Source organism: Oryctolagus cuniculus, chromosome 7 (genome assembly GCF_964237555.1).
Source record: "Oryctolagus cuniculus chromosome 7, mOryCun1.1, whole genome shotgun sequence".
Taxonomy (NCBI): domain Eukaryota; kingdom Metazoa; phylum Chordata; class Mammalia; order Lagomorpha; family Leporidae; genus Oryctolagus; species Oryctolagus cuniculus.
The window spans coordinates 128,242,332-128,267,387 of NC_091438.1; the positions used below are offsets into that span (position 1 = coordinate 128,242,332).

The 25,056-nt window shown below is 54.9% G+C and overlaps 1 protein-coding gene across 5 annotated transcripts in view; it reads right to left on the reverse strand.

The window, feature by feature from the left end:
- The window catches only part of RNF220 (ring finger protein 220), a 248,939-nt gene that overhangs the window by 24,488 nt on the left and 199,395 nt on the right, over positions 1 to 25,056 (reverse strand). For all 5 annotated transcript variants that reach the window (XR_011390739.1, XM_051857864.2, XM_017346360.3 and 2 more), the window contains exons 3-5: positions 13,571 to 13,703; positions 4,434 to 4,479; positions 1,085 to 1,186 (exon numbers count right to left, since the gene is read on the reverse strand). Coding sequence is in view for 4 of the 5 variants with exons in the window: in XM_051857864.2 (XP_051713824.1) it covers positions 1,085 to 1,186; positions 4,434 to 4,479; positions 13,571 to 13,703 (281 nt within the window). In the remaining variant the exon portion in view is untranslated. The remainder of the gene's footprint in view (positions 1 to 1,084; positions 1,187 to 4,433; positions 4,480 to 13,570; positions 13,704 to 25,056) is intronic.

Consider the following 25,056-nt stretch of genomic DNA (forward strand, 5'->3'; position numbering starts at 1 on the left):
GAGACAGGGGCTCGTCTTCCTCTCGGACCAGAACTCCCTAGCGTTGGGTCGTTTCTCCACCTCAAAGTACAGCTGTCTGGATCAAGGCAATGCACCCCAGGGGAGAGCTGTTCTGCCTGTTTCACACAGGGCTCATGGAAGCAGGGAGCCCTGCCCAGGGCTGGCACTGTGGGCTGTGCAGTTTGAGTCCCACACAGAAGCATCCGTGGGAGGAGGTGTCCAGCCCATACTGGACTCTCTGGGCTCCGCACCCTGACGCCAGGCTGCGTGCCCCAGGAGGCAAAGGGGCCAGACGGAACGCCTTTCTCTAATTCCAGCCAAGGCCTCGCATGTGACTGCAGAGATCCCGGCTCCCTAGGCCAGTTTGCTGCTGTGATTTTCCACACTGGCTCAGGCTGCTTTTCCCATTTCACACTGGGGATCCCTGAAAAGCCCCGTTGCCCCTTAGACAAATGTTTCTTGGGGCAGGGCCCTGTTTCCTTCCTTCTGACTGGCGTTCCCAGAGGTGGAGTCTTGCCCCTCCTCAGCCAAAAGCTCCTCGGGGAAGTGCTTCCTCCTTCCTGCCACAAAGAAGGTGCATTTCTAGCTGGGAGGTTACCCTGGGGCCCTGGCCAGCGCTGACCTCCTGGGACTGTGGGGTCACTCCCTTCCCATTTGCTCGAGACACCCACAGGAAAGGCCTGCTTGTTCCTCTGTTGGGGCCTGATACCGAAGTGTGGCAGGATTGAATGGTTATTTGTTCAGGGGGTCTTGTTTTTGAAGAGTGAAGTCTAGGCTATGTCCTCTGGGTCCCTCGAGGAAACCAAATCCCCTGAGATGCTTCCTGCTGGATAGGGAGCTTCAGAGCTGGTGCTCAGAGTCCAGGTGACCCTACCATGTCTCCCTGAAGCCCATCTCTTTGAGGCCCATCCCCTGACACCTGTGCCTCCTGAGTTCACTTTCGGCAGTAGACTCAGAGGGAACCAAGAACGGTCCAGGCCTCTGCTCTGTGCCCCCCACGAGGGGAGGGGTTCACAAGAGGCCTGGCCTTGCAGCTCTCCCCCTCGGTGATCGAACTCTCCTGGCCACCCCCCGCCTTCCTCACCTGGTATCGGTCAGAGTGGTGCAGGTCGTCGGTGGCAGAGGAGTGCGGTGATGCCGTGGGAGACTCCCCTTCCCTCTTGATGGAAGCACACAACAGAAGGGACTGGAAGAAGAAACGGGGCACGTGGCTCAGTCCTGCGGAGCTTTGGGGGCCAAGGCAGAGAGAAGGAGGGCAGAGGGAGAGGGGGGGCCCCTCTGGAGACTCTGAAGGCACGTGATCAAGCCCTGGGAGTGTGGTTGTGAGTGAGTAAGGCTTGAGTGTTGGCTGGGAGAGGCCCCTTGAGAGGCTCCAAACCTTCTGCCCCTGCCCAGGCTAACCTCTATCCCAGTGGGCTGAGGCCATCCATGCTTTACTCGCCCCGAGATGGCAGAGGCTCGGGAGCCCCAGGAAGGCTGGGGGTAACACCACACATCCGCTATCCCGCCTGCCCCTAATACAGCTGACAGCAGCCCTGCTCTGGAGACAGTAAATAAATAGTATGTATGAGTTTCCCACGCGCAGCTAGGGATGCACGCTGGGTCCATTTATCCCTGCGCTGCGGCGCTGACCCCAGCCAAAACCCCAGCAAAACTAATCCCCCCATGTCAATCCTGCACGGCCTCTTCTACATACGCCTGCAGTTTAGATTAATAAACTGTCTGCTTCAAATTGTGTGCGAGCACCACAATTCTAAATACCACATGGCACGTGCAGCCTCAGAGCCCGCTCTTGCCAGGCCTGTTCAGCTGCAAACAGGGGAGCCTGCAGGCCTGAAAGCATTCCCTACCCCACCCCCGCCTTCTCCGCCGGCACGGCTCTGGGAAGGAAGCACACCATTTCCTAGGAGTCCTCCCTAGCCCAGAAACCCACGCCAGATCGCCAGTGACAGCCCAAAGAAAGCAATTTGGGAAAGATGGAGTAGCCATTTACCCTTCCTCTCTGAGCGCACCTTAGGATGTGACCCGCAGGCGGTGGCCATGCCTCACATCCTTGGGCAAGGGTTCTGGGAGGCAAGGGGGCAGCTGCCGGCCTGGCAGGGCTCCCTGACTCAGCTGCAGCCCAGGAGCTGGAGGAGAGAGGAGGCTGCAGAAGGCCTGGGGCAGCATTCTCTGCAACTTGGAGCTCCCAGCTGGAGGCCTAGTGGGTGACCCAGGGCCCAACCTGGACCCCTCACCCCCCCCCATCAGAAAGGAGGGGGGCTTCCAGGCTCCCGACCCAAGGCAGATGCTGAGGCCTGAGGATGGGGAACAATGCGGGCCCCTCCACTACTCCACCACGAGGAAGCTCCTGGCTGTGTCCGCTTTCCCTCCCTCTCATTCTCTCTAGGTTAGAAGCCCTGAGAGGCCTCAGCATTACACCTGGGGCAAGCGGAATAAAAAAAGGTCACTGGCGCTTTTTAAACATGGACCAAAAAGCAGTAAAATGTGTTTTGAAAAAAAAAATCCCGGCATTAAATCATGACTTTTTGCCTGGCTCTTCGCCTCATTAAAAGTGGCCTTTTGGAAGGTAAAATTATCATTGTAAGCGATAAGATCTTTAAGAAAATAATTCACGGCTTCTTCACCCTTTAATATGATAGCCGCCACCGGCTAATTTTTTTCTTAATGGCAACGAGGCCATCAATCTTGTCTCAGGCCCCCTCGCCCTCTCCTACTCCCCCTCCTCCCTCCCTCCATCTCCGCGTCCTCTCAGTCTCTCGCTTCAACCTTCGTCTTCCTGCCTCTGCCACCCATGACCTGCTTCCCCAAAGCTCAGGTCAAGGCGGAGGAGAGACCCCAAACTGCCTAACTCTGGGGGGTGTGGGCAAATATCTGGGAGGGAGAGCAAATGTGCCCCGTCTCTGCATCCTGTGATCAACATGCCTGGGCCGTGGCTGCAGGAACATGCGAGTTTAAGACTCCCTGTGAGCGTATTCTCGGCGGGCTGTGTGTGTAGATCCACCTATGTAGAGAGCTAGGTGTGCACACGGATTGTGTCTGCCAGGGGTTTGTTCTTGAGACACCGGCCTCACTGCTATCTACGTCCCCAGCCCTACCAGCTGGACTCAGGTTTAGATGCCACTGGTTGTGGTGGCCAGCCTGGGAGCCTGTCCGTGGCCTTCCCTGAACTCAACACTGCTTACTGCAGGCTGGGCCAAGCCCTGGGAGTCCAGAGCTGCCTGGCACCCCTGAGCTTTTCTCCTTAGAGCTAGAAGGGCTTTGCGCCCTTGGCCAGGGTCTACACCAAGCCAAGGCTGGGCTAGGTTCCCTGTTCCCAGCTTGCTGCTGCTGAGCAGTTTCCTGAAGGTGCAAAGTCCACTGGCACCGTTTCTGAAAGCCTGCAGGAGCGCTGGACTAACCTGCTGGAGGGGATACTTGTCTGTCGGGCTCCTTTTCCTAAAACTGTCCTCTCTGAGGTCGCCGGTGACTTTGAGACTTCTAGACACCAGGGGCCCGTTCACCAGCCTGTCCCCTGCTGACTGCCGACTGCTCCAGACATGGACGGGACATCTCGCTCTCCTGTACCCACCGCCCTGTTGAGTCTCCCCGACCTGAATTCTTGCCTGCCCCCTGGACCTTGCCTGGCTCTAGCCGCTCCTCTTTGGCTTGTGGCTTTTGCTGTCTTCTCTACACACTCTCGCTCGCAGACCCTTATCTGGGCCCACAGCTCCCACGCTCACTCCTCCCTCCTATAGCATGGGCTAGGATTTCTCACCTTTCTGAGTCCTCGTGAGAACCTATAAGGAAGGGTGTAACCTTACATGGAGGGGTAGGGAAGGGGCTGCTTCTTCCCCTGCTCTCCATCCCCTTGAAATCATCACTTCGGGAAGGCAGTAGCCGGTGCCTCCAAGGCCACCTGTACAGATTGGGTCATTGTGCTCGGCTTCTCTGGCCCCTCCTCCGAGCCAGGTACTTGCCTTTCTCCTTCAGAGGTGTGCAAGTGTGTCTGCCACAGGCCCTGCTCAGAGGGGCGGGCTGTGTCCCCCGGTGCACCCAATGTCCTTTCCGGCTCCTTGCTGCCCTCAGGACAGAGTGTACCCCACCCCAGCACACCTGTGGTGCACCTCGATCTCATTTCTCTATTTTTCTTCACCCACTGAAGCTCGTCTTTCGCCTTAGAGCCTTCCCAGCCTTGGTGTCTGAGTGGCCTTCACCCCCAGGCCACTCTGGGCTCTGGCCCCTCTCCTCCCTAGAAGTCAGATGGGCACACTCTCACTCACAGAGCACACACACCACACATACCCTCCCTCACACACATGGTTGCCCTAGCCTCAGGATGACGTTCCATTCCCAAGGCAGTTGGGATATAGGAAAAGTTTTTTTCTTAAGAGGAGCCAGTTCTGGGTGGGCCTCAGGATGGGCAGGAGGAAAACACATAATCAGCCACCTACCTTGGGAGTGCCTGGAGCCATGGCATCCTTCAGAAGGGAATTCTTGCTGCCAGAAAAGAAAAGAACAGAGTGACATTCCACCTGCTGCCCGGGGCACCCGGGGTAGAGTAGCAAGAAGACCCCAGAGACAGAAGGCAAAGCCTCGTCCAACCCAGCTCAGCCAAGCTCCACCCAATCTGTTCCACCTAGTGGCCCAGCCGAGTTCAGCCTCTATCAGGAGCCAAGGGCCATGCTGGCCACTGGGAGGGGGACACGGACCCTGACAAGGAAGACTCCCCAGTGGATCTGGGGGAAAGGGCTCTACACGACTCCTGGGCTCAGCCCAGAAGGTTCTGCCCACCCCAGAAGCCCCTTTCTCTCCAGCCCCTGCCCCCTGCCTGCTTTGCACTCCTGTGGGATAGGGGTGACAGAGCTGACATGGCTCTTGTCAATTCTCCCTCCAACACGCTGCAAACTGTGTTAGGCCAGGAATGATCTCCCCCTGATTCAATTTGTCAGCCCCAGGCCCTCCGGCGTCGGGCGCGGCAGGCAGCAGGAGCTGGGCCCTGAAATATGGTGGGCGGCTCAGAGCAGGCGGGGGCCAGGGCGGGAGGTGATGGATGGGCTGTGGGGGAGGCGAGGACTGTGTTTAATAACAAAATTGGTATGCACGGCCACATCCCGTGCTAAGCATGAGTGATCCAGAGCCACAAAGTATTACAAATCCCCGCTAAACAGATGCTGACAATGGAACAAGACATATCAAATCAGAGCCACTTCAGAAACATTAATATCCCTGTTCCTGTCCCTCCTGCCTGCCAGCCCCACTATGCTCGGCACATCTGTGCTCACACGCACGCGTGTGCACTCGCATGCGCACACACAACACAAATCCATGGACACCAAGCCCTGGCTGATATGTGCACAGAGGCAGACACTTTCCACTCACACTGGCTCCCCACAAAGACACATACAGTACACACACACACACACACACACACACACAGAGTATCCACAGATACATCCAGAAAGCACAAAAGAGAAACAGATTCCACCCGGGAAGTTGTTTATCTGGTTCATTACCAGATTTACCACACAGACCTGTCAAGTGTGTACACAGGGAACACCCACACCTGTGCTCAGACACCCACAGGGTCAGACATGGACACACCCGAGATACAGCAAAGGCATAGATCAAAGTAGTAGCCTTCTGGGGTGGGCATTTGGTGGCAGTGGTTAAGACACACGCATCACAAATCGGAGTGTCTGGGTTCGAGTCCTGGCTCTGCTTCTGATTCCAGCATTCTGCTAATGTGCACCCAGGGAGGCGGCAGGTGATGGCTCAGGTACCTACATGAGAGACCCTGGTTGAGTTCTGCACTCCTGGCTTTGGCCCTGCCCAGCCCTGGTTGCTGCAGGCATTTGGGGAGTGAGCCAGTGAAAGATCCCTGCCTGTGTGTCTCTGTCTCTCTGTCATTCAAATAAATTAAACAAATAATTCTTTAAAAAGTAGTGGCTGTTAACAGGGGACCTGGTGGGGAGATGGGTGATGTCTGCCCGCCCAGGGGACACTTGGCAAGATCTAGACATTTTTGCTTGCAGGGAGGGGGTTTGCTGCTGGCATCTAGTAGGTTGAAGATGTTAAACATCCTACAGTGTACCAGACAGCACCTCACAAGGAGGAATTATCTGACCTGAAATGTGAATCGTGCCAAGGCTGAGAAACCCTGGCATAAAGGCAGATGCATAGCCATATACCCAACAACTGTGCCACAGACACAGGCAGTCATGGCTGGCGACTCAGACATGCATACGGATGCACAGGGCCACAGGGTCACACTCCCAGAAACATGTCCATAAAGGCAGATCCACAGCAGCCACACAGACTGGACGAGGAGGTCCTCACACACACACCAGTCCACTAAACACATGCATAGACACAGACACCCACGTGTACCGACATGCACAGCCAGCCACACACGCACCACAAATACGGACACACAGACATGCATCATTTGCAGCTCGGGGGTCACCAGCTCAGCGGCAGCGTGAGGCTGAGGTGTGAGTGTGACAGCAGAGCTGTCTGCCTGTGCAGTCACAGTGGGCACATCAGGCCACAGCTGCAATGGGCTGCGTGTAACTACAGTGTGTCTGTAACCGGGGTGCCCGGCCTGGATCTAGACACTGGGGGTGTACAGAGGGCCTCCTGAGGCACAGCTAGTTTGTGAGCTCATGACTCTCCTCCTTCAACCCCTCCATAAGCAGGCACTGACTATCACACTGCTTGTGGAAGGACGGCACCCACGGCCACACGCTGCTCTCTCAGCACCTGCCCCGGGCTGGGCTAAGGGTATTATCTGAATTGGGCCAGAAAGGGCAGGCAAAGCCATTTGTGGGTACCCACTCTCACAGACACAGGCTGTGCATGTGTGACGTCACTGACTCACTTTCTCAAACTCCACAGAGCGGGTGAACAGGCTGAGTGACATCTCTGGGTTCACACCGTCCACTGAGGGTCAGGGATTTGAGTCCATGTCTGACCAGGTCCCAAATGCTGACTTTCAGCTGCCCGCGCAGCCTGGCGAAGGGTATTGAGGGCTGAGGCTTGAGGCTAGAACTCTGGGTGTGACTTTGGGGAGGGTCCTACTGACCCGGGCTTCAGTTTACTCTGCTGCTGGACAGAAATGGGGCCATTAAAGGTCCGAATGGCCAGCCTCACGCTTTGCCAGTCCGATCCCTGGATCTCTTCCCAGCACGGCTCTTTCCTTCTCCTCCCTAGGGGCTGGCACCACCTCCGACTCCTTCCTTCTCTGAGCAAGGGCCTTCCTTGTCTCCCCTCCAACAACCCCATCCCCTCCAAGTGTGCTGGTTCCGCAGACTCTCAGGAGTCTGGTGATGGGCCAGCCCTGGGGAAGAGAAGTGTGAGCCCCGGGGTGTGGACGGGCGGCCTGGCTCCCGCCCAGCCCATCAGCTCTGCCTCCCTCCCTCCCTTGTTTCCATAGCCCACCCCCAACGATTTCCTCCCTTGCTCAGTCACTCGCTGCCTAGTGATCCATGGGTTTTAAATTATAACTGGGACCCAGGAAACGCGTTCCTAAGTACAATATTCATGGGCTGGGCTGACACTTTTAATTAAGGTGATTTACACTGAATTATCCTTGGAAATAAAGAAATGGTGCACTGCCCGGGAATAAACCATCATCACCAGCCGCCTCTGTAAGTTACACTTCGTTTTAATCTATTTGGGGAATTGTTTATCTAGTTCATTACCCAACCAAACACCGAGGCCGGCCTTAAATAAGGCTTAAGTGGGGGTAGGGGCACTGCCATCCTCACACCCCGCCTCTCCTGCAGAGTCACCCAGCCAGCTTCTGGCGTCTTTCAGCCCTGTGAAAACACTGACCAGGAAGCTGGCCTCTCAGCCCAGAGGCCATCTCTCCCAGTGGCTCCAGGAGCTCCCAGGAAGATCTCCAAGCCCAGCCTCCACCAGGTCAAACCTCACTTTCAGCTTTGTGCAATGTCTCAGCGTCCAAGGCTCCTTCTCTTGGATGGAAACTCCTGCCTGAGGGCCACAGGAGATTTGGGGCTGGCCCCAACCTCCTCCCTTCCATGTGCAACCCTCATCTATGCCCCTACCTGTTTGTCTCTTTGCACATGTCCTAGCCCTACCCCATCACCATGCGGGAGACACCTGGGCTCAGCACCTGCCTCTTGTCTCCTCTCAGACACTTGCTTCTCTGTCACCACCACCCTTCCAATTACCCAAGTCGGAAAGCTCCCTCCAGGGTGGGCTTTGTGGTGCTGCCTGCCAAGCTGCCGCCTAGGAGGTATTTCATAGCAGGGGGCCTTGTTCTCGTCCCAGCCACTCTGTGTCCTATCCAGCTTTCTGCTAACACACATCCTGGGGGGCAGCAAGTGACGGCTCAAGTATTTGAGAGCCCTTGACCCCTATGAGGAGGAGACCTGGATGGAGTTCCAGGCTCCTGGCTTTGGCCTGGACCAGTCTGTGGGCATTTGGGGGAGTGAACCAGCAGATAGAAGCCCCCCCATTGTGCCTTTCAAATAAACATTTTTTTCTTAAAAAAAAAAAAAAAAAAGAAGCAGCTTCCTTCAGCTAAGTCCACTTGCTTTTTCTGCCGTCAGCTCTCATCATTTCCTCTTCTGCATTCCCAGGGCTCTCACCTGCAGCCCCAGACCCTTTCCAACCCCCTCATTTATCTCCCTGCTTTGACCCCCAACCTATATTCAATGGCCCCCTTCCTGCAGCCCCCCTTCCTCACCCTGGCATACAAGGTTCTAGACGCCCTACAACATCTAGGACACTGTCCAGCAGGGAGACCCTGCACTACCTGCCCTTGATCTAACTTTGCCCTCTTTGTCCTAACTGGCCAGGTCTGGGGGTCCCTAAGCAGGATCGAAGAGGGGAAAGTCAGAGGGTGGGGTGAGGTGAAGGAGGGGGTGTGGTAGACATAGTCTCTAGTCTCAAATATAAAAGTGCTTTGAAAAAAACTAAGTCCTGGGTCAGTGGTCAACTCTGACTGCTTCCCGTGTCTGCATACCATGAACCTGTGGGACTGAGCATCTACGAGGACATGGCTCAGGTGTGACAGCACCTCTACATGTGTGGGAAAGGGCGTCTGTGGACACCTGTGTGTCACCCATATGAGGGAACTTCAAAAAATTCTTGGAAAATGGAGTTAAAATTAATTTTGATGGGGCTGACATTGTGGCACACCAATATGGGCACTGGCTCGAGTCCCAGCTGCTCTACTTCCAATCCAGCTCCCTGCTAATGGCCTGGGAAAACAGTGGAAGATGACCCAAGTGGTTGGGCCCCTGCTGCACATGTGCGAGACCTGGAAGAAGCTCCTGGCTCCTTGCTTTGGCCTGGCCCAGCCCTGGCTGTTGCAGCCACTTTGGGAGTGAACCAGTGGATAAATTTCTATCTCCCCCATCTCTCTCTGTAACTCTGCCATTCAAATAAATAAATAAATATTTTAAAAAGTTAATTTTGATGGGAAACTTTTAAATCCATGCATAATGCATTCATAGGATACGTTTCCATGATGTTTTTGAAGATCCCTCACATGGATGCAATTCAACAATTCTTGCCCCAGTGACTTTTTTGAAGTACCCTCAGATACACTGGTGCCTGGGTCTGTGCAAACCAGGCCGCCTCAGCTTGGCAGCTGGGAGCTTTCAGTTTCTATGAGTGTTCAGGTGTGCCCCACAGGGACCTGCCTGCTCTGCACTGCTCCGGCACAGGAGGCAGGAGGCAGAACACCAGCCCACCCCAAAGAGTTCCTCAGGCTGCAGCCGTGTGCCCAGGAGCGACGTGTCCCTGATGATGGAGGGCAGCAGCTGCAGACCCAGGGGACAGAGAGGCTGAGAAAGGACCAGCAGGGCAGAAGAGAGAAGAGGTGAGGATCCAGCCAGGGGAACCAGGGAGGTGAGGAGCGGGGAGGATGAGAGTTGGGGAGGTCTCTGTGTGCTCTTTTCCCCCCAGGACTCAGTCTCCCCATCTGTGAAATGGCTGGTCCAAAGGCCCTCTGTGCTCAGGGACTGACGGCTGGGAGAGCTGGGCAGGCGAGAGGGTGTCTCAGGAGTCCCAGTGTCTCCTCTTGGGCCCTCCGCCTCTGCTCTCGCCCTGCTTTCCCAAGCGCGGGCAGCCAAGGCTGGGGCCCTCCCCGCCACCACCCCGCGCGGCCGGCCGGCCGGCCGTCAGCCCGGAGGGAGCTGACACGCTCCCTGGGAATTTATCACGCACCCAATTACAATGTTAATTGGCAAGTTCCTGAAATCAATTAATTCGCAAATTTTTTCCAATTAAAAATCCAGATAAATCACGAGGGCGGCGGCGAGCCGGTCCAGCCCGCAGTCCGGCGCGCGCCGCGGCCGCAGGGCGGGGAGGCGGAGGAGGGGGCGGCGGGCGCGGCTGCCCTTGAACGCCTTTGCCGGCCGGTCCGACTGTCAGCGCGGCGGGCGCGGCGGGGCCGAGACAGATAAAACCATCGACCCGTCGCCGCCAGCGCTTCGGCTTTATCGATCCGACGGGAATTTCACTTGCTGTGCAGATCCCGCGGCCCGGCTGTCAGACAGCGGCGGGGGGTGGTCGGGGGAGGCGTGCCGGGGGCGCGGGGCGCGCGCGCGGAGGGGCCTCGGGTGGAGAGGGCGCAGGGCGGGGCCGCGCGCGAAGTCGCGGAGGAGCGGGGCCGCAGACGCAGCCCGGAAGGGCGTGGAGGCTCGGGGTGGGGCCGTGGGCGTGGGGATGGGGGTGTGGGCGCAGGGGCTGCGCGGAGCGGCTGCAGGGGGTGAGGGCCGGCGCAGGGGCATGGGCGGGGTTGGACGCTCTGGGCAGTGCAGGTGCGGGGCCCTGGCCGAGCCAGCAGAGAGATCCCGTTCTGCAGGCCCTTGGGGGCACGCTGCTTTTGCAAGGCTCTGCCTCGTTTTCTCTTGCTGCTAGGAAGTCCTCTGTCGGGAGCTGAACTCCTCCTGGACAGCCAAGGTACGGCTCTGCCGCAGAAGGATATTTCCTTTACTTTCTGCCCCTGGCAGGTCCCTCCCCCTGGTGTGTGCGTGCTGGGGTTGGGGAGGGGAGGGCAGTCAGGTTGCTTGGGTGTGAAACTTATCTTTACCAGGTAGGAACTGTGCAACCTCAGGGAAATCCCTCAATCCTTCTGGACCTCAGTTTCTCCAGCTGTCAAGTGGGAGTAACCATTACATCCTGCACTCCAGAACGCTGTTTGGGCCAATGTGTGACAGAGAGCCCATAAGACTGTGATGCCCAGTGATGTCATAGCCGTGTTAGCTTGCGTGAGTACACTCCGTGATGTTCTCACGATGACAGAGTCGCCCGGCTAGCCCCTTCTGCAGTGCTGCACGGCTGCCTCACCCGCCTCAGAGGGCTGTCGTGAAGGCTAAGTCAGTGAGTGGAGTGTGACACTCCTGGCCCACACTGAGTGTTCCACAGGATTTTTCTTATCCTTGGTGTAGTCTTTGGTGGTGGTTGTCTGGTGGTGGCATGCCTACAGATTTTTTTCTGTTCCTCCCTCCAAGAGGCAGAGCTCAAGAGCGCGACTTCCGCTCTCTTGAGTATTTGCTGGGCCTGCTGACTTCCTAGAATAGAATAGAATGGGGTGGTGGTGATAGTGTGGGACGTCCCAGGCTAGCTCCCAGAAGGCACTGCGGCCTTCTTCGTCTCTCTCTCCGAGAGACCAAGACGTGATCGTGGGAAGTCAGCTGCCATGTTGTAGGGAAACTCAACAGCCCCAGGGAGAGAACCACACTTGCAGCAGCTGAGCCTCTGCCCACAGCCGTGGCCATGAGCCATCCTGGGACCAGGTCTCGCATCCCCAGTCAGACTTCCCAGCGACTGCAGCCTCATGAGAGACTCCGAGGCGGCGGCCACAACTCACAAACCCCCAGCTAAGCTGGTCCTGAATTGATGACCCACAGAAGCTGAGATAACAAATGCTTGTTGTTATAAGCCACTAGGTTCGGGGGTAATTTGTAACACAGTGATAGATGACTAATACTTCTTCCTTCAAAATTCAGCCCAGGCCCCACCTCCCTCAGGAAGCTTCCTCTGCTCTGTACACCTGCTATGAGCTTCCAAGGGCAGGGATCATTTCAGACCCCCAGCATGCTGCACGGGGGTGAGGTGAGAGGACAGGAGGAGGGAGGATCAATCAAATCTGAAGTCCTGGACTGAACAGGGGTGGGTATGAGAGTAGCAGGCAAGCTGCTCCCACCGTGCAGATCCTATTTTCCAAAGATGGCCTCAGCCAGATCTCCCATGCGTATCCCGCATGCTCATCAGCATCATCTTTTTTCTTTTTTAACTTAGTTAACAAGCTGATCCCATTGGGTTTAGTAAAAGTTTAGCGTCTAAATTACTTGAGAGGCAGAGAAAGATTCCATCTGCTGGTTCACTCTCTCAGTGCCCACAACCCAGGTGTGCCACATGGGTGGCAGGAGCCCAACTACTCGAGCCATCACCGCCAGCTCCCAGGATCTGCCTTAGCCGGAGGCTAGAATCAGGAGGAGAGTCAGGACTCGAACCCAGGTACTCAGATAAAGGATGCAGGCAACTTAACTGCTGGGCCAAATTCCCATCCTCCACATTGTTCTATGATACGACCTTGCCGCTCCTCCCATCAAAAGGGGGTGTCTGTCCCCCCCACCCCGCCTTGAATCGTGTAGGTTAATACTGCCTCAGTCAACTGATTGCAATAGACGTGACATTAAGTAACTTCCAAGGCCAGGTTATCAAAACTGATGCAGCTTCCACCACATAGGCTAGAACATTTGCTTTTAGAGCTTTAAGCTGCCTTGTAAGTTGTCCAGCTACCCTCAGGGCTGCCAGGCCACAGGAGCAGCTGTGTGTAGGTACTGAGATCCCAGCCGACAGCCAGCATCAACCACAAGACACGTGAGTGAAGGCGTCTCCAGATGATCCCAGCCCCTGGCCCCTGAGTCTTCTCCGCTCAGGCCTCAGACATCCTGGAGCGAACACAGACTGTCCTGTCTGTGCCTTGTCTGAACCCCTGGCCCCACAGGCTTCACACGTGTGCGGACATGGTGACTTTAAAAAGCGATGCTGGACAAGGTGATTTGTCACCCCTTCCTCTGCCCCTCTCCATCACCTGGCTCCTCCCTGAGGACCGGGAGGAGGCCCTGCCTGTCCAGTCTTTCAGGCAGGGACAAGGGAGGAGGGCTGGGGAGGTGGTGTGGGAGCACAGTTGAGCACATTCCAGATTGTCACCTTTCAGGGCTGGAGAGTCAGAGTACGTGGTGCTTGCTCCCCTGGGGAGCAGGCCCAGGCGGTGCTTCTGGTGGGGCCGCCAGGCCCAGGCCCTGCTCCTTTCATCCTGCCCTGAGGCCCAACATGGCAGTGCTGGGCCTGTGGCAGTGGCTCATCCCCTTCTAGTTCCCCTGGGGCTCTTTTGAGGCTGGGGTCTGGGAATCACTCTCCTCCAGTCTCCAAAAACAGGGCAAGAAGAGAAGGCAGCATTGATCTAGAGGATGTGCGGGGTGGCAGGGAAGAGCAGCAGGGCGCCGTCTACTTCCTAAGGACTGGGGGTGGGGTGGGGTGGTGCACGTGCTGCTCCTGGAGCCCGCTGAGCGGGCCGGCGAGCGGACGCCTCTGGCGGACTTACCTGGCAGGCAGCTGGGCCAGCTGCTCTAGCTCCTGCTCCATGTGCTCCTGCAGCTCGCTGGGCCTCAGCAGGACCTGGCAGATGGGGCAGATGGGGGCCTGGCTGTCAAACAACGCTGCTGCCTTCTTCTTACCTGGTGAGGGACAAGAACACACACACACGTGTGAGCCGGGCTCATCCACGCGGGGAGACCCCTGTCCTGGTCCTGCGACTCAGGCCTGCTGCTGCCCCCCGGGGCTTCCTGAACCATGGGAGAGGGGACCTGAGGGTCTCAGAGCCTGTGAGCATCACTCCTCTTTGCAGCTCCAGACTGTGGTCACGAATGGCGCCATCTCAGCCAGCTGCCCCTCTCGGAAATCTACTTGAACACCATCAGTGCTCTCTGCAATGAGACCTTGGTCACTCCATGCACACGTGTGTGCTCACTCGTCCCATCACCCAGAATACCCAGTGCCCCTCTGTCTCTCTCCTGCCTTCACTGCTTTCACATTCCCCATTCTGCAGATCTGGTAAAGGAAGAAAAGAGAGGGAGAAAAGGATCCATTCCTGTAGTCATTCAACAAACATTTTCTGTGGCGTCCTCTGAGCCAGGCCCAGTGCAGAGAAGTCGGGACTCAAAGGAGAACCAGGTCCAGTCCCCGCCCTGGAGGCCCTCACAGTGGAAAGTGGGAAAGACCACAGGGGACCAGGGGACTTCCAGGGCAGCATTTCCCTCCCCATTCCTCACTTTTCCCCAGGTTCCACCCCCGGCTTCTGCTGTCCTCCCCATTCCGTGTGCCAGATGCTCTTGTTCCTGGCCATGGCCGTCACCCCATCTGTGCCCTGTCTCTACCTCAGATCTCTACATCCAGATGTCCCCTGGGTGTTCCCACAAGAATCAGAAACTCATCCATCCAAAACTTCTCCAGCTTCTTCCCTCTTGCAAACCTGCTCCTCCTTTAGCAATGCCCATCTCAGCTGAAGATGCCTGCATTCGTCTGGCCACCCAAGCCAGCAACCTTAGCCTCAGCCTAGGCCCCTTGCCTTCCCTCTCCCCTCCCACATCCATCTAAGCCCCGATCCTGTCCATTCTGCTTCTTCAGCGGTCCTGCAGTCAATGTTTCCCTGTTTAGGTCTCGCCACCTCCCACTTGGATGAACCTTGCTGGCCTCTTTTGAATCTTACTGATTCTGGGTTTCCTCTCTCCAAAATGCCTGTCAAATTGTGCACCCCCAGTATCTAAGGGGTCACTGGGGGCCTGAACTCCATTGCCAAGTTGTCACTGATGGTAACCAGAACATATCATGGCTGGGAAGGAGCCTGAAGTGTGCCCTGTTCATCCTTTTTGAGATGCCTAAACCCCTTCTCTTGCCACTCCTCCCCACCCAGTGCTCCCCCAGCCTCTGCTTGCATGCATGGGGTTCAGGGGCTCTGTTCATCAAGATGCATCTTGCTTCTCTATGGATGCTCTGTTGATTTTTAATTCTAACTCTAATTTTATTTATTTGAAAGCCAGAGAGAGAGAGAGAGAGAGAGAGAGAGAGAGGAGAGAGAGAGAGAGAGATTTCTATCTGCTGGTTCTCTCCCCAAATGCTCACAACAGCAATCCAGGCCTCCCGCATGGGTGGCAGGGACCCAAGCATCTGAGCCATCCCCTTCTGCAAGGGTTTGGCAGGTGACTCCAGGCTGTGTGGGAGGGAAGAGCACATAACCAGCAGGAAGCTGGAATTGGAAGCAGAGCTGGGACCTGAACCCAGGAACTTCAACATGATATACGGGCATCCCAAGCAGCTTCCGAATGGCTGTGCCAGACTCTGGCCCCTAGAAACAACCTCTTAGCTGGCGCCCAGTTCTTCCTCCTTGCTTCTCCCCACTGGTGCCTGCAGAAGGCCAAAATCAGCTTTCAGAGAGATAAAGCCCATGCCAGTGATGACTGAGATGGTGGCCCGAGTGGAGCTGCCAGGTTAAATAAGAATGTGCAGTTCAATCTGAATTCAGATAAACAGTGAATAATTGTTTTTAGTGCAAGAATGTCCTAAATGTTGCATGGGGCATGTCTATACTAAAAGTTATTCACAGTTTCCCTAAAATTGACCTGATTGTCCTATTCTTTTATTTGGTAAATCTGGCCACCCTGTACCTGTGGAGGCTCCCAGCTCAGGCTGAGAACAAGAACCCACTTCCCTCTGGCACAAGACTAAGGATAATTAAGGCTTCCTGGACACCCAAATCGAGTCATCTGAGGACTCAAAGAAGAGAAATTTATTCTGGTGTGCATGTTGAGGAATAGAAAAAAGAACAGGCTTAACCACAAAAGTGAGGTGTGTGTTGCACCTTAAAAGTACACCAGGTAGGGAATGGGAGCAAATGAGTGAGTCAAGGAATAAGCTGTGGGGGCGGTGTTGTGGTGTAGCAGGTAAAGCTGCCACCTGCAATGCTGGCATCCCAAGTGTAATGCTGGCGGTTCAAGTACCGGCTGCTCCATTTCTGATCCAGCTCCCTGCTAATGGCCTGGGAAAAAAAAGGGGGAGAATGGCCCAAGTATCTGGGCCCTGCCACCCATGAGGGAGACTAGGATGAAGCTCCTGGTTCCTGGATTTGACCTGGCCCAGCCCCTGCTCTTGAGGCCACCTGGAGATAGCAGACAGAAGATCTCCCTCTCTCTCTGTCCCTTCCTTTCTCTCTCAGTAATTCTGCCTTTTTAAATAAAGTTTAAAAAGCCTGGAGCTTCATGAGCATCTCCCACGTGGGTGGTAAGGGCCCAAGTATTTGCTCCATTTTCTGCTGCTTTCCCAGGAGCATTATCAGGGATCGGAAACAGAACATCTGGGACTTGAACTGGAACCCATATGGGATGCTGGGGTCAGAGGCAGCAGCCTAATCCACTGCACCACAACACCAGTCCCAAAGGACCATTTCTTTTTTTTTCTTTTTCTTTTCTTTTTTTTTTTTTTTTTTTTTGGACAGGCAGAGTGGACAGTGAGAGAGAGAAAGAGACAGAGAGAAAGGTCTTCCTTTTTTGTCGTTGGTTCACCCTCCAATGGCCGCCGCGGCTGGCATGCTGCGGCCGGCACATCGTGCTGATCCGAAGCCAGGAGCCAGGTGCTTCTCCTGGTCTCCCATGGGGTGCAGGGCCCAAGCACTTGGGCCATCCTCCACTGCACTCCTGGGCCACAGCAGAGAGCTGGCCTGGAAGAGGGGCAACCGGGACAGAATCTGGCGCCCCGACCGGGACTAGAACCCGGTGTGCCGGCGCCGCTAGGTGGAGGATTAGCCTAGTGAGCCACGGCGCCAGCCCCAAAGGGCCATTTCTTATCCATCTTTACCTTCACGGACAATTCCCAGCAGGCCTGGCGTAGAGCACATGCTCACTGATGAAACAAGAGAGAGGAAGAGAGGAAGGGAAGCAAGGCGGGAAGGAGGAGCGGATTCTTCTAGAAGCCAGACAGGCTTTGCAGAGCTGGAGGCCAGCTGTGCGGCCTAGTGTGTGGCGGGGCAGGGCAGGCCTGGCTGCAGCCTGTGCAGGGGTGGAGGGGGTCACTGAAGAGGGGGAGGGCCTATTGACTGTGGGCCTCCATGGCTGTGCTGCAGATACTCAATGGACAACCGGGAGGCAGCTCTGAGTAAAAGAAGCAGGTGAGGCCCTGGCCTGGGAGTGGGTGCTGAGGATGAATCTCAGCTCTGCCCCTGGCTTCGCTGAGCCGGAGAATCCTGGAGGGGAATGAGGTCCTTGAAGTCTCCCTTGCCATAACCTGTGTTCTACAGTTGGGAAAAACTGTGGCTTAGAACTGGACACATGGGGCCGGCACTGTGGCGCAGAGGTTAAATAAAGCCACTGCTTGCAGTGCCGGCATCCCATATGGGTGCAGGTTCGAGTCCCTGCTGTTCCACTTCCAATCCAGCTCTCTGCTATGGCCTGGGAAAGCAGTAGAAGATGGCCCAAGTGCTTGGACCCACGTGAGAGACCTGGAGAAAGCTCCTGGCTCCTGGCTTCGGATTGGTGCAGCTCTGGCCGTTGCGGCCATCTGGGGAGTGAACCAGTGGATGCAAGCCCCCCCCCCCCCACCTTTGTAACTCTTTCAAAATAAATCTTAAAAAAAAAAAAAAAAAAAAAAAAAAAACTGGACACAGATTCCTGTGCTTGGCTCATGGCTTCATTTATTTATTCATTTAGTACTTACTGAACAATTATTCTATGCCAGGTGTTATTCTAAGAATCTGGGGCTCAAAAATAAATAAAATACATTCTTGGCCTCTAGGAGATCAGAAATTGGTGAGAAAGCCGAAAAGGAAAGTCAGTGACTCTAGCAGTAGAGTCGTAGCAGAGCTAAGAGGGGCACTGTGGGAGGACAGGCAGGGCGTGGGGGCGGGGGTGGTGGTGGAGGGTTCCAGGAGGGAGGGGGTGCTCCCCTGCAGGCATGCAGGTGAGTAAGGCACATGGGCAAGGTGGCAGGAACAGATCATCAAGCAAGCCTGGGGTACAAAGGGAGAAACAAGATGGGGGGGTGGCGAAAGGGGAGTATCAGGGACTTGGGAGCTGAACTGAGGGGGGAATAGCAGCGCTCAGCCTCTTTCAGTCTGGGACACCAAGTCTGGCTCTTAGGGCTTCCTGGAGCCCAGACCACCCTCTCCAAGCCTGAGGGTCAAATCAGCATCCCCTTTCTACCTATTCCCAGCCCGTCTGCTTTGCTGCCATGGGCATGTGTCTCTTTTCTGAGCTTGGCCTTTGTTTCCCTGTTGGGACAATGTGCCCAGTTCCTGGTTCCCAGCTTCAGGGACAGCACTGGCAGGGATCAGCAGAGGGGCCCAACAGTCTATGCCCTCCATCCCACCCGCGTTTTCTCAGGGGTTAGAGTGGCAGGTGTCAGTACGGCCATGGGCCCCCTGCTTCCCCTCCCCCGCTGTGTTCCCTATAATTTTATATTGAGACCTGTGGTCATGACGTGGGTTTTACTGCACTAACGACATGGCCTGCCTAGGTTTAATGACAAAATCCATACTCTGGCCCTGGGCCTGCTCCTCGTTTGCATAATTCCCAGAATACAGCTCCCTGAAGCTTTTGACCTGGGCCATTACAGTGGCCATAAAATGGGCCATAAAACCGCTGGGGATGGCCAAGAGGAGGGGGCTGTGATCTTTCTGGGGTGAGAAGGAAGCCCTTAACCCCCTATTCCTCCTAGACTTGGGAGGAGGCATCCTCTGGTTCTTCCCTCCCGTGGTTCCCAGAATCTGGGAATCCATCTTGGGCTGGCCAGGCTCCCAGAACTCCCTGCTCCAGCCACCCATGGATGCAGGGAGCCCTCTCCAGCAGGCTGGCAGCGTCACAGGGAAGCCGGTTGTCAGAAGGCATCGACTCCTTGCCAGGTCCTCACTCCTGTCCGGCCCCCACGCCCACCTCCCCCAGTCCCCAAGCTGGCCAAGGCCATTTCCCACAGGTGGGTCTGGGTCAGGCAGGCCTGCCTGGAATCCGGCTCCTCTCCAGGAGGCCTCGCTCCCTGGGGAGGTCAGGAGCCGGGCTGAGCAGCGCAGTGGGGACGCAGAGAGCACAGGGGCTGGGGACAGGGACTGGGACGGGCTGTCAGTGCTAAAGATGATGAATGGGGGAGGTGAGGCGGGAGGCCCGGTGTTATCGGCAGTGGATGGCGGGCGCGGGCGCTCGCCGCTCCTGCTAATCCCCGGGCGCTGCCTCAGCCCTTGCACTGATAACGAGGAAATGGGACTGACAACAATTTTTAGCTGAGAGATTCTTCACCAAAATGCCAGGCGGCCGGAGGTCTGACAGCGCCTGATTGAGTGTGTGAGTGTGTGGGGGGAACGCCCGCGGCCCCCTCCGCGCCCATGCAAAGATGGATCGCTCATTCCGCCTCCCGTCCACATTCATTACCGCACCGCCTCCCACCGCCCCAGCCGCCGCAGCCGTGCCTGCCACCTCCACTTCTCCGCCTGCCGCCCGAGGTAGTCCCCAAGCCGGAGCTGGGCAGGGCCCTGTCCTCCGCTGCACACAGGGCACTCGGAGCTCACAGAGCAGACAGGAGACTTGCAGGGGCAGGGGCAAGTCAGGGCAGTGGGATCCTGGCCTGGAGGCTCCCGGGCTGTGTGACCTCCAGAGCGTCCCTTTCCCCTGCTCAGCCACTAGGACAGCTTCTCCGTAAGACAACTGAGGCTCCAATGGGAAGTGGCCGTCAGGAAGCTGAGCCAGGCGGGGAGTGTGGACAGGAGCCTGTTGAGTGCAAAGGAGAGGTCCAGCCTTCCCATCTGGACAGGGACCCCGGGGCCTTGATCAGCTCTCTGCTGCCCCCCTCTGACCACTGGGGACAGCCAACTCAGGGGCCAGCACAGGCTGCTCTCTGGCACCTTCCTCAGCGAAGAACTGGACACAGGGACACTCATAGAGAAAGCCCTCCCCTCCCAGATCACTACCCACGCCCCTCTGGCAACGCCCTCCATGCAACTGCCTCTCGGCCTGTCTGGTTTTGTCTTAGTCCTGTTGCCTGTGGGTTCCAGTCTTGCCTCTCTGCTTGTCCAAGCATCAGATTCCCTCACTATGCACAAAAGGCATGGCTTGACTGCCCAGTGTCTGGGGGTTGGAGGGTTAACGTGAGGGTGAGGGTGACCAATGGCAATGGAAGATGGGACCTGGATGAATATGTATGTGTTTGTGTGTGTACACATGTGTGTTCTTAACATTAGGTCTTCATTTCTTAGTAAGAACATAACTTCAAGCAGAACTCAACAGAGTTGCCGCTCACTAACTGTGTGACCTTGGGCAAACCACTTAACACTGCTGAGCTTCATTTCTTCTTGTGTGAAATGGGGATAATCATATTAACTCCCGGGACTTTGGTGAGGGTCTGATTAAATCAGTGCTGGGTACAAGAGAGAAATCATTGTCTCTTGTTAGATGGTTGCACAAACATTGCTTTCCCCCTCTATCCAGCCGTCTTCCCTACCCGTCCAGAGGGTTTATCGCTCAGTAGGTACCTGGCCCTGGTCCTCGGGCTCCTGTGGAGTTCCTTCTTCCTCTCCATCCACACCCAGATAGTTCTATACAGGTTTGTATGTCAGGGTGTGCACCTGTCCATCCATCCACATATCCATTATCTGTCCTTCAATGACAACTTTTTACTGAGTGTCATTTATGCCAGGATACAGGTTAACACTACACATATTTTATCTCATTTGATCCTTACAACAGCCCTGTGAGGTAGGTGTCAGTATCTCTTTCACAGTGACAAGGAAAGTGGGTCTCTGAACAATGCAGTGACAGAGACAGGGATTTAAATTCAGGTTGGTCTGACTCCAAACCAGAACAACACCCACTATCTACCCATCCACTCACCTAGCCAGTGATCTGATACTGTTCTGCAGATGTCTATTGGATACTTGTAGCAAGAGGGCCAGGCAATAATGAACAAGACAGACACAATTTCTGCTTAGGACTTAGCTCTAGGTAGAGGCACTGTACATTCCCCTCCAGAGTGGTCTAAGCAGGGAAGTACATGGAACCCGGGGAGCAAATCACCTGATCTGGCAGGTGAAGGAAGTGACAGAAGTGACATTTTAAGCAAAGGCCTGAAGGAGGCATGGGAGCCAGTCAAGAAGAGATTGGGGCAAGTAGGTAGAAAACAGCAAGTGTAAAGGGACACGGGGAAGAAGCCCGCGTGGGGGACTGGGACGGTCCAGCGTGGCTGGAGCAGAGTGTGGGACAGAATGCTGAAAGACTGCATGACAGGAGAGAGGCCACACCTGGAGCCTTTTTAACTGTGGTCATGATTTGGGTCTGTGTTTTAAGCACACAATGAGAAGCCCTCGAAGACTTTTAAGCAGGGGAGTGACATATCAGACTTGCATTTAAAAAAGATCGGTCTGACTGCAGGGCAGCTGGTGTCTCCGCGGGCGGGAGCAGAGGCAGGCTGGCTGCTTAGGAGGTTATCTCGCCAGGTCAGGCAGGAGGTGTTGGTGACACACTCCAGCGTGGTGATGATGGAAAAGAGCAGAAACAGGTGGGTTGGACACGAGGTCAAAGGACAGAACTAGCGGGAGCTTCACTGAGCTACTGCCAGGCAGTGGAGCATTTGCTGATTTCTGGCACAGGAAGAAGGGCAGCGGGCTTGGTAGGAAAGAAAATGAGTTCCGTTTTGGATGCATTTAGTTTGAGGAACTGTTCAGACGTCCAAGAGGAAGTGCTGAGTAGGCACAATTACGTGAGCCTCAGCCAGAATTACGGGCCTGGGAGACGTTGACAGATAGATAAGAACTCAACTTCACCACTGTATTCTCGGGTCGAGGACGATGTCTTGCATATGACAAATGCTCAGAAATATTTATAGAATGAAGAAATAAATGAAGGAAGCTGACAGTAGGTGAGATCACTTAGCCAGAGCGTATAGACTAAGAAGGTCCTGAAACAGAACCTTGATAACTCTAACAGGTGGAGGAGGTGTAAGTCATCAAGGCCTAAGGAAGAACCAAAAGGTAGGATGATGATGAGCAAAGTGTGATGTCACCGAAGCCGAGAAAGGAGGACTCTCAAGGGTGGGGGGCGTGCCGGGAGCCGGGTCAGGAGCTGCATAGAAGTCAAGAACATCAGGCACGAGAAGTGTCCTGTCCACGCATCCTAGCTGTGGTGCAGTCACCTGCCCTCTACATCCATCCAAGCCCCTACTTACTCACCCACTCCCCTCTCCCTCGTCCTCTAGCAAAATATGATTGGCACTTGCACTGAGTGTGGAACAGGAAGAGTTAACGTGCTGACAGACGGCATTTTTTACCTTCAGTCAATATGAACAAGGCCCCAAGACTATGATTCCAAACATCTGGATTTCATCAATATGTGATCTGTCATCGTATATTGGCATTCCCCAGTCCCCGCGCCGGAGCAATGCAGCTGGTTTTATTAATACGTCAAATACATTATCCGTGTAATACACTTGTCTGGCTGGGGCCTCCCGCTGGGGCGGGGCGGCGGATTTGAATGTATGATGAATCAGTTTGCATTACATGTTCGTAAGTCATCATTTGTCAGGATTAATAGGCATCCCTGGTTGAGGAGGTGGGGGTAGGGCGGGCAGGGAGAGGCGTGTATTTAGCTCTGGCCCATGTTTCTCTGCCGCTGCCAGGGATGCCCTGCAATGGCCATGCAACTTCTTGCCCAGACCCCAGGCCAGTGGCTGGCACTCAAGGGGCACTGGTGACATTTTCTGCTGTTTCAGAGTCACTTGGAACCAAACAGACCTATTTATCCCTGTTTTGGGTTTGCCAAACAACCAGAAAAGATACTGCGGGCCATTTGCACAGGCTGGGTAACCTCTTACTCATTTGTTAGAATTCCTTCTTCCAAGGCATGTCTTCCCTGCTTCAACCCCTTTCCGACCCCACCCCGCCTCCTCCTTCCTTCCTCACTGCCCCCCTGTCCCCCACCTCCACTTCCCCACGCCCATCCCCCCTGCCCCCCATGCCGCCACCGCTGTCGCCACCACCTTGCTTCTCCTGGATACCCCTCCACAGCACCTACCCTTATCACACAGTCAGTCAATAAAGCTTTCCTCTGAGAAAAAAAAAAAAAAAGAATTCCTTCTTCCAGGAAGCCTTCCCTGACTCCCCCAGATTGTTTTAGGTGCCTCCTCTGTAGTCCCTCAGCTTCTTGTCCAGTTTCTATCACAGTGCTTGTCTCACAGTGTAATTATTGCCTGCTATGTGTCTATCATTTTCTGTTTTCTTAAAAAATCTTTTTGATGAACTTCAATTTATCTTTTTCTTTTTTAAAAAAAAGATTTATTTATTTGAAAGGCAGAGTATGAGAGAGAGAGGGAGAAAGAGAGAGAGATTTTCCATCTACTGGATCACCCTCTAAATAGCCACAATAGCCAGGGCTATGCCAGGCTGAAACCAGGAGCCTGGAACTCCATCTGGGTCTCCCACATGGGTACAGGGGCCCCAGCTGTTTTCCCAGGCACATTAGCAGGGAGCTGGATCAGAAGTGGAGCAGCCAGGACTTGAACTGGTTCTCTTGACATGGGATGCAGGTGTCTCAAGCAGCAGCTCAACTTGCTGTACTACAATGCCAGCCCCATGTGTCTATCGTTTTCTTTAGATCGTCGTCATCATCTTCTTCTTTTTTAAAGATTTATTTATTTATTTGAAAGGCAGAGTTACAGAGAGGCAGAGGCAGAAAGAGAGAGAGAGAGAGAGAGAGAGAGAGAGGTCTTCCATCTGCTGGTTCACTCCCCAGATGGCCATAATGGCTGGAGCTGGGCCGATCAGAAGCCAGGAGCCAGGAGCTTCTTCCAGGTCTCCCACGGGGATGCAGGGGCCCAAGGACTTGGTCCATCTTCCATGGCTTTCCAAGGCCATAGCAGAGAGCTGATCAGAAGTGGAACAGCTGGGACTTGAACCGGTGCCCATGTGGGATGCTAGCACTGCAGGTGGCAGCTTTACCAACTATGTCACAGCACCAACCTCTCTCTCTCTCTCTACTTCTCTGTGTAACTCTGTCTCTCAAATAAATAAAATAAATCTTAAAAAAGGAAACAAAGCAAAATGTTTTTTTTTTTTAATTATTTACTTATTTGAGAGGTATAGATAGATAGGCGACAGCAAGCTCCCACATGCTGTTCACTCCCCAAATACCCACAACAGCCAGAGCTGAGCCAGGAATTCAATCCAGGTCTCCCATGTAGGTGTCAGGAATCCAACTACTTGAGCCATCACTCGCTGCTTTCTAGGGTCAACATTAGCAGAAAGCTGGAATCAGCAGTCAGAGCTAGGAATTGAACCCAGGCTCTCCAATGCGGGATGCAGGTATCTTAACTGCTAGGCTAAATGTATGCTTGAGATTGTAAATTTATTTTTAAGATATATATATATATTTAATTTGACAGAGTTAGACAGTGAGAGAGACAGAGAAAGGTCTTCCTTCTGTTGGTTCACTCCTTAATTGGCTGCTATGGCCGGCGCTGCACCGATCTGAAGCCAGGAGCCAGGTGCCTCGTCCTGGTCTCCCACGTGGGTGCAGGGGCCCAGGCACTTGGGCCATCCTCCACCGCCCTTCTGGGCCACAGCAGAGAGCTGGACTGGAAGAGGAGCAACCGGGACTAGAACCCGGCGCCCAAATGGGATGCGGGCGCTGCAGGATTAACCAAGTGAGCCACAGCGCTGGCTCCCAAGATTTATATGTTTATTTGAAAGGCAGAGTTGCAGGGGGCAGCGGGGTTGGGGGTAGATCTTGCATCTGCTGGTTCACCCTACAAATGGCCATAATGGCCAGGGTTGGTCCAGGCTCAAGCTAGGAGCCTGGAACTCCAGTCCAGTCTCTCATGTGGGTGGCAGAGTCCCAAGTACTTCAACCATCTTCCACTATTTTTACAGGCACATTAGCAAGGAGGGTACTGGAAGCAGAGCAGTCAGGACTCGAACTGGCACTTATGTGGGATGCCAGTGTTGCAGGTGGCAGCTTAACCCACTGTGCCACAATGCTGGCCCCAAGACTGTAAATTTCTTGAGTGCAA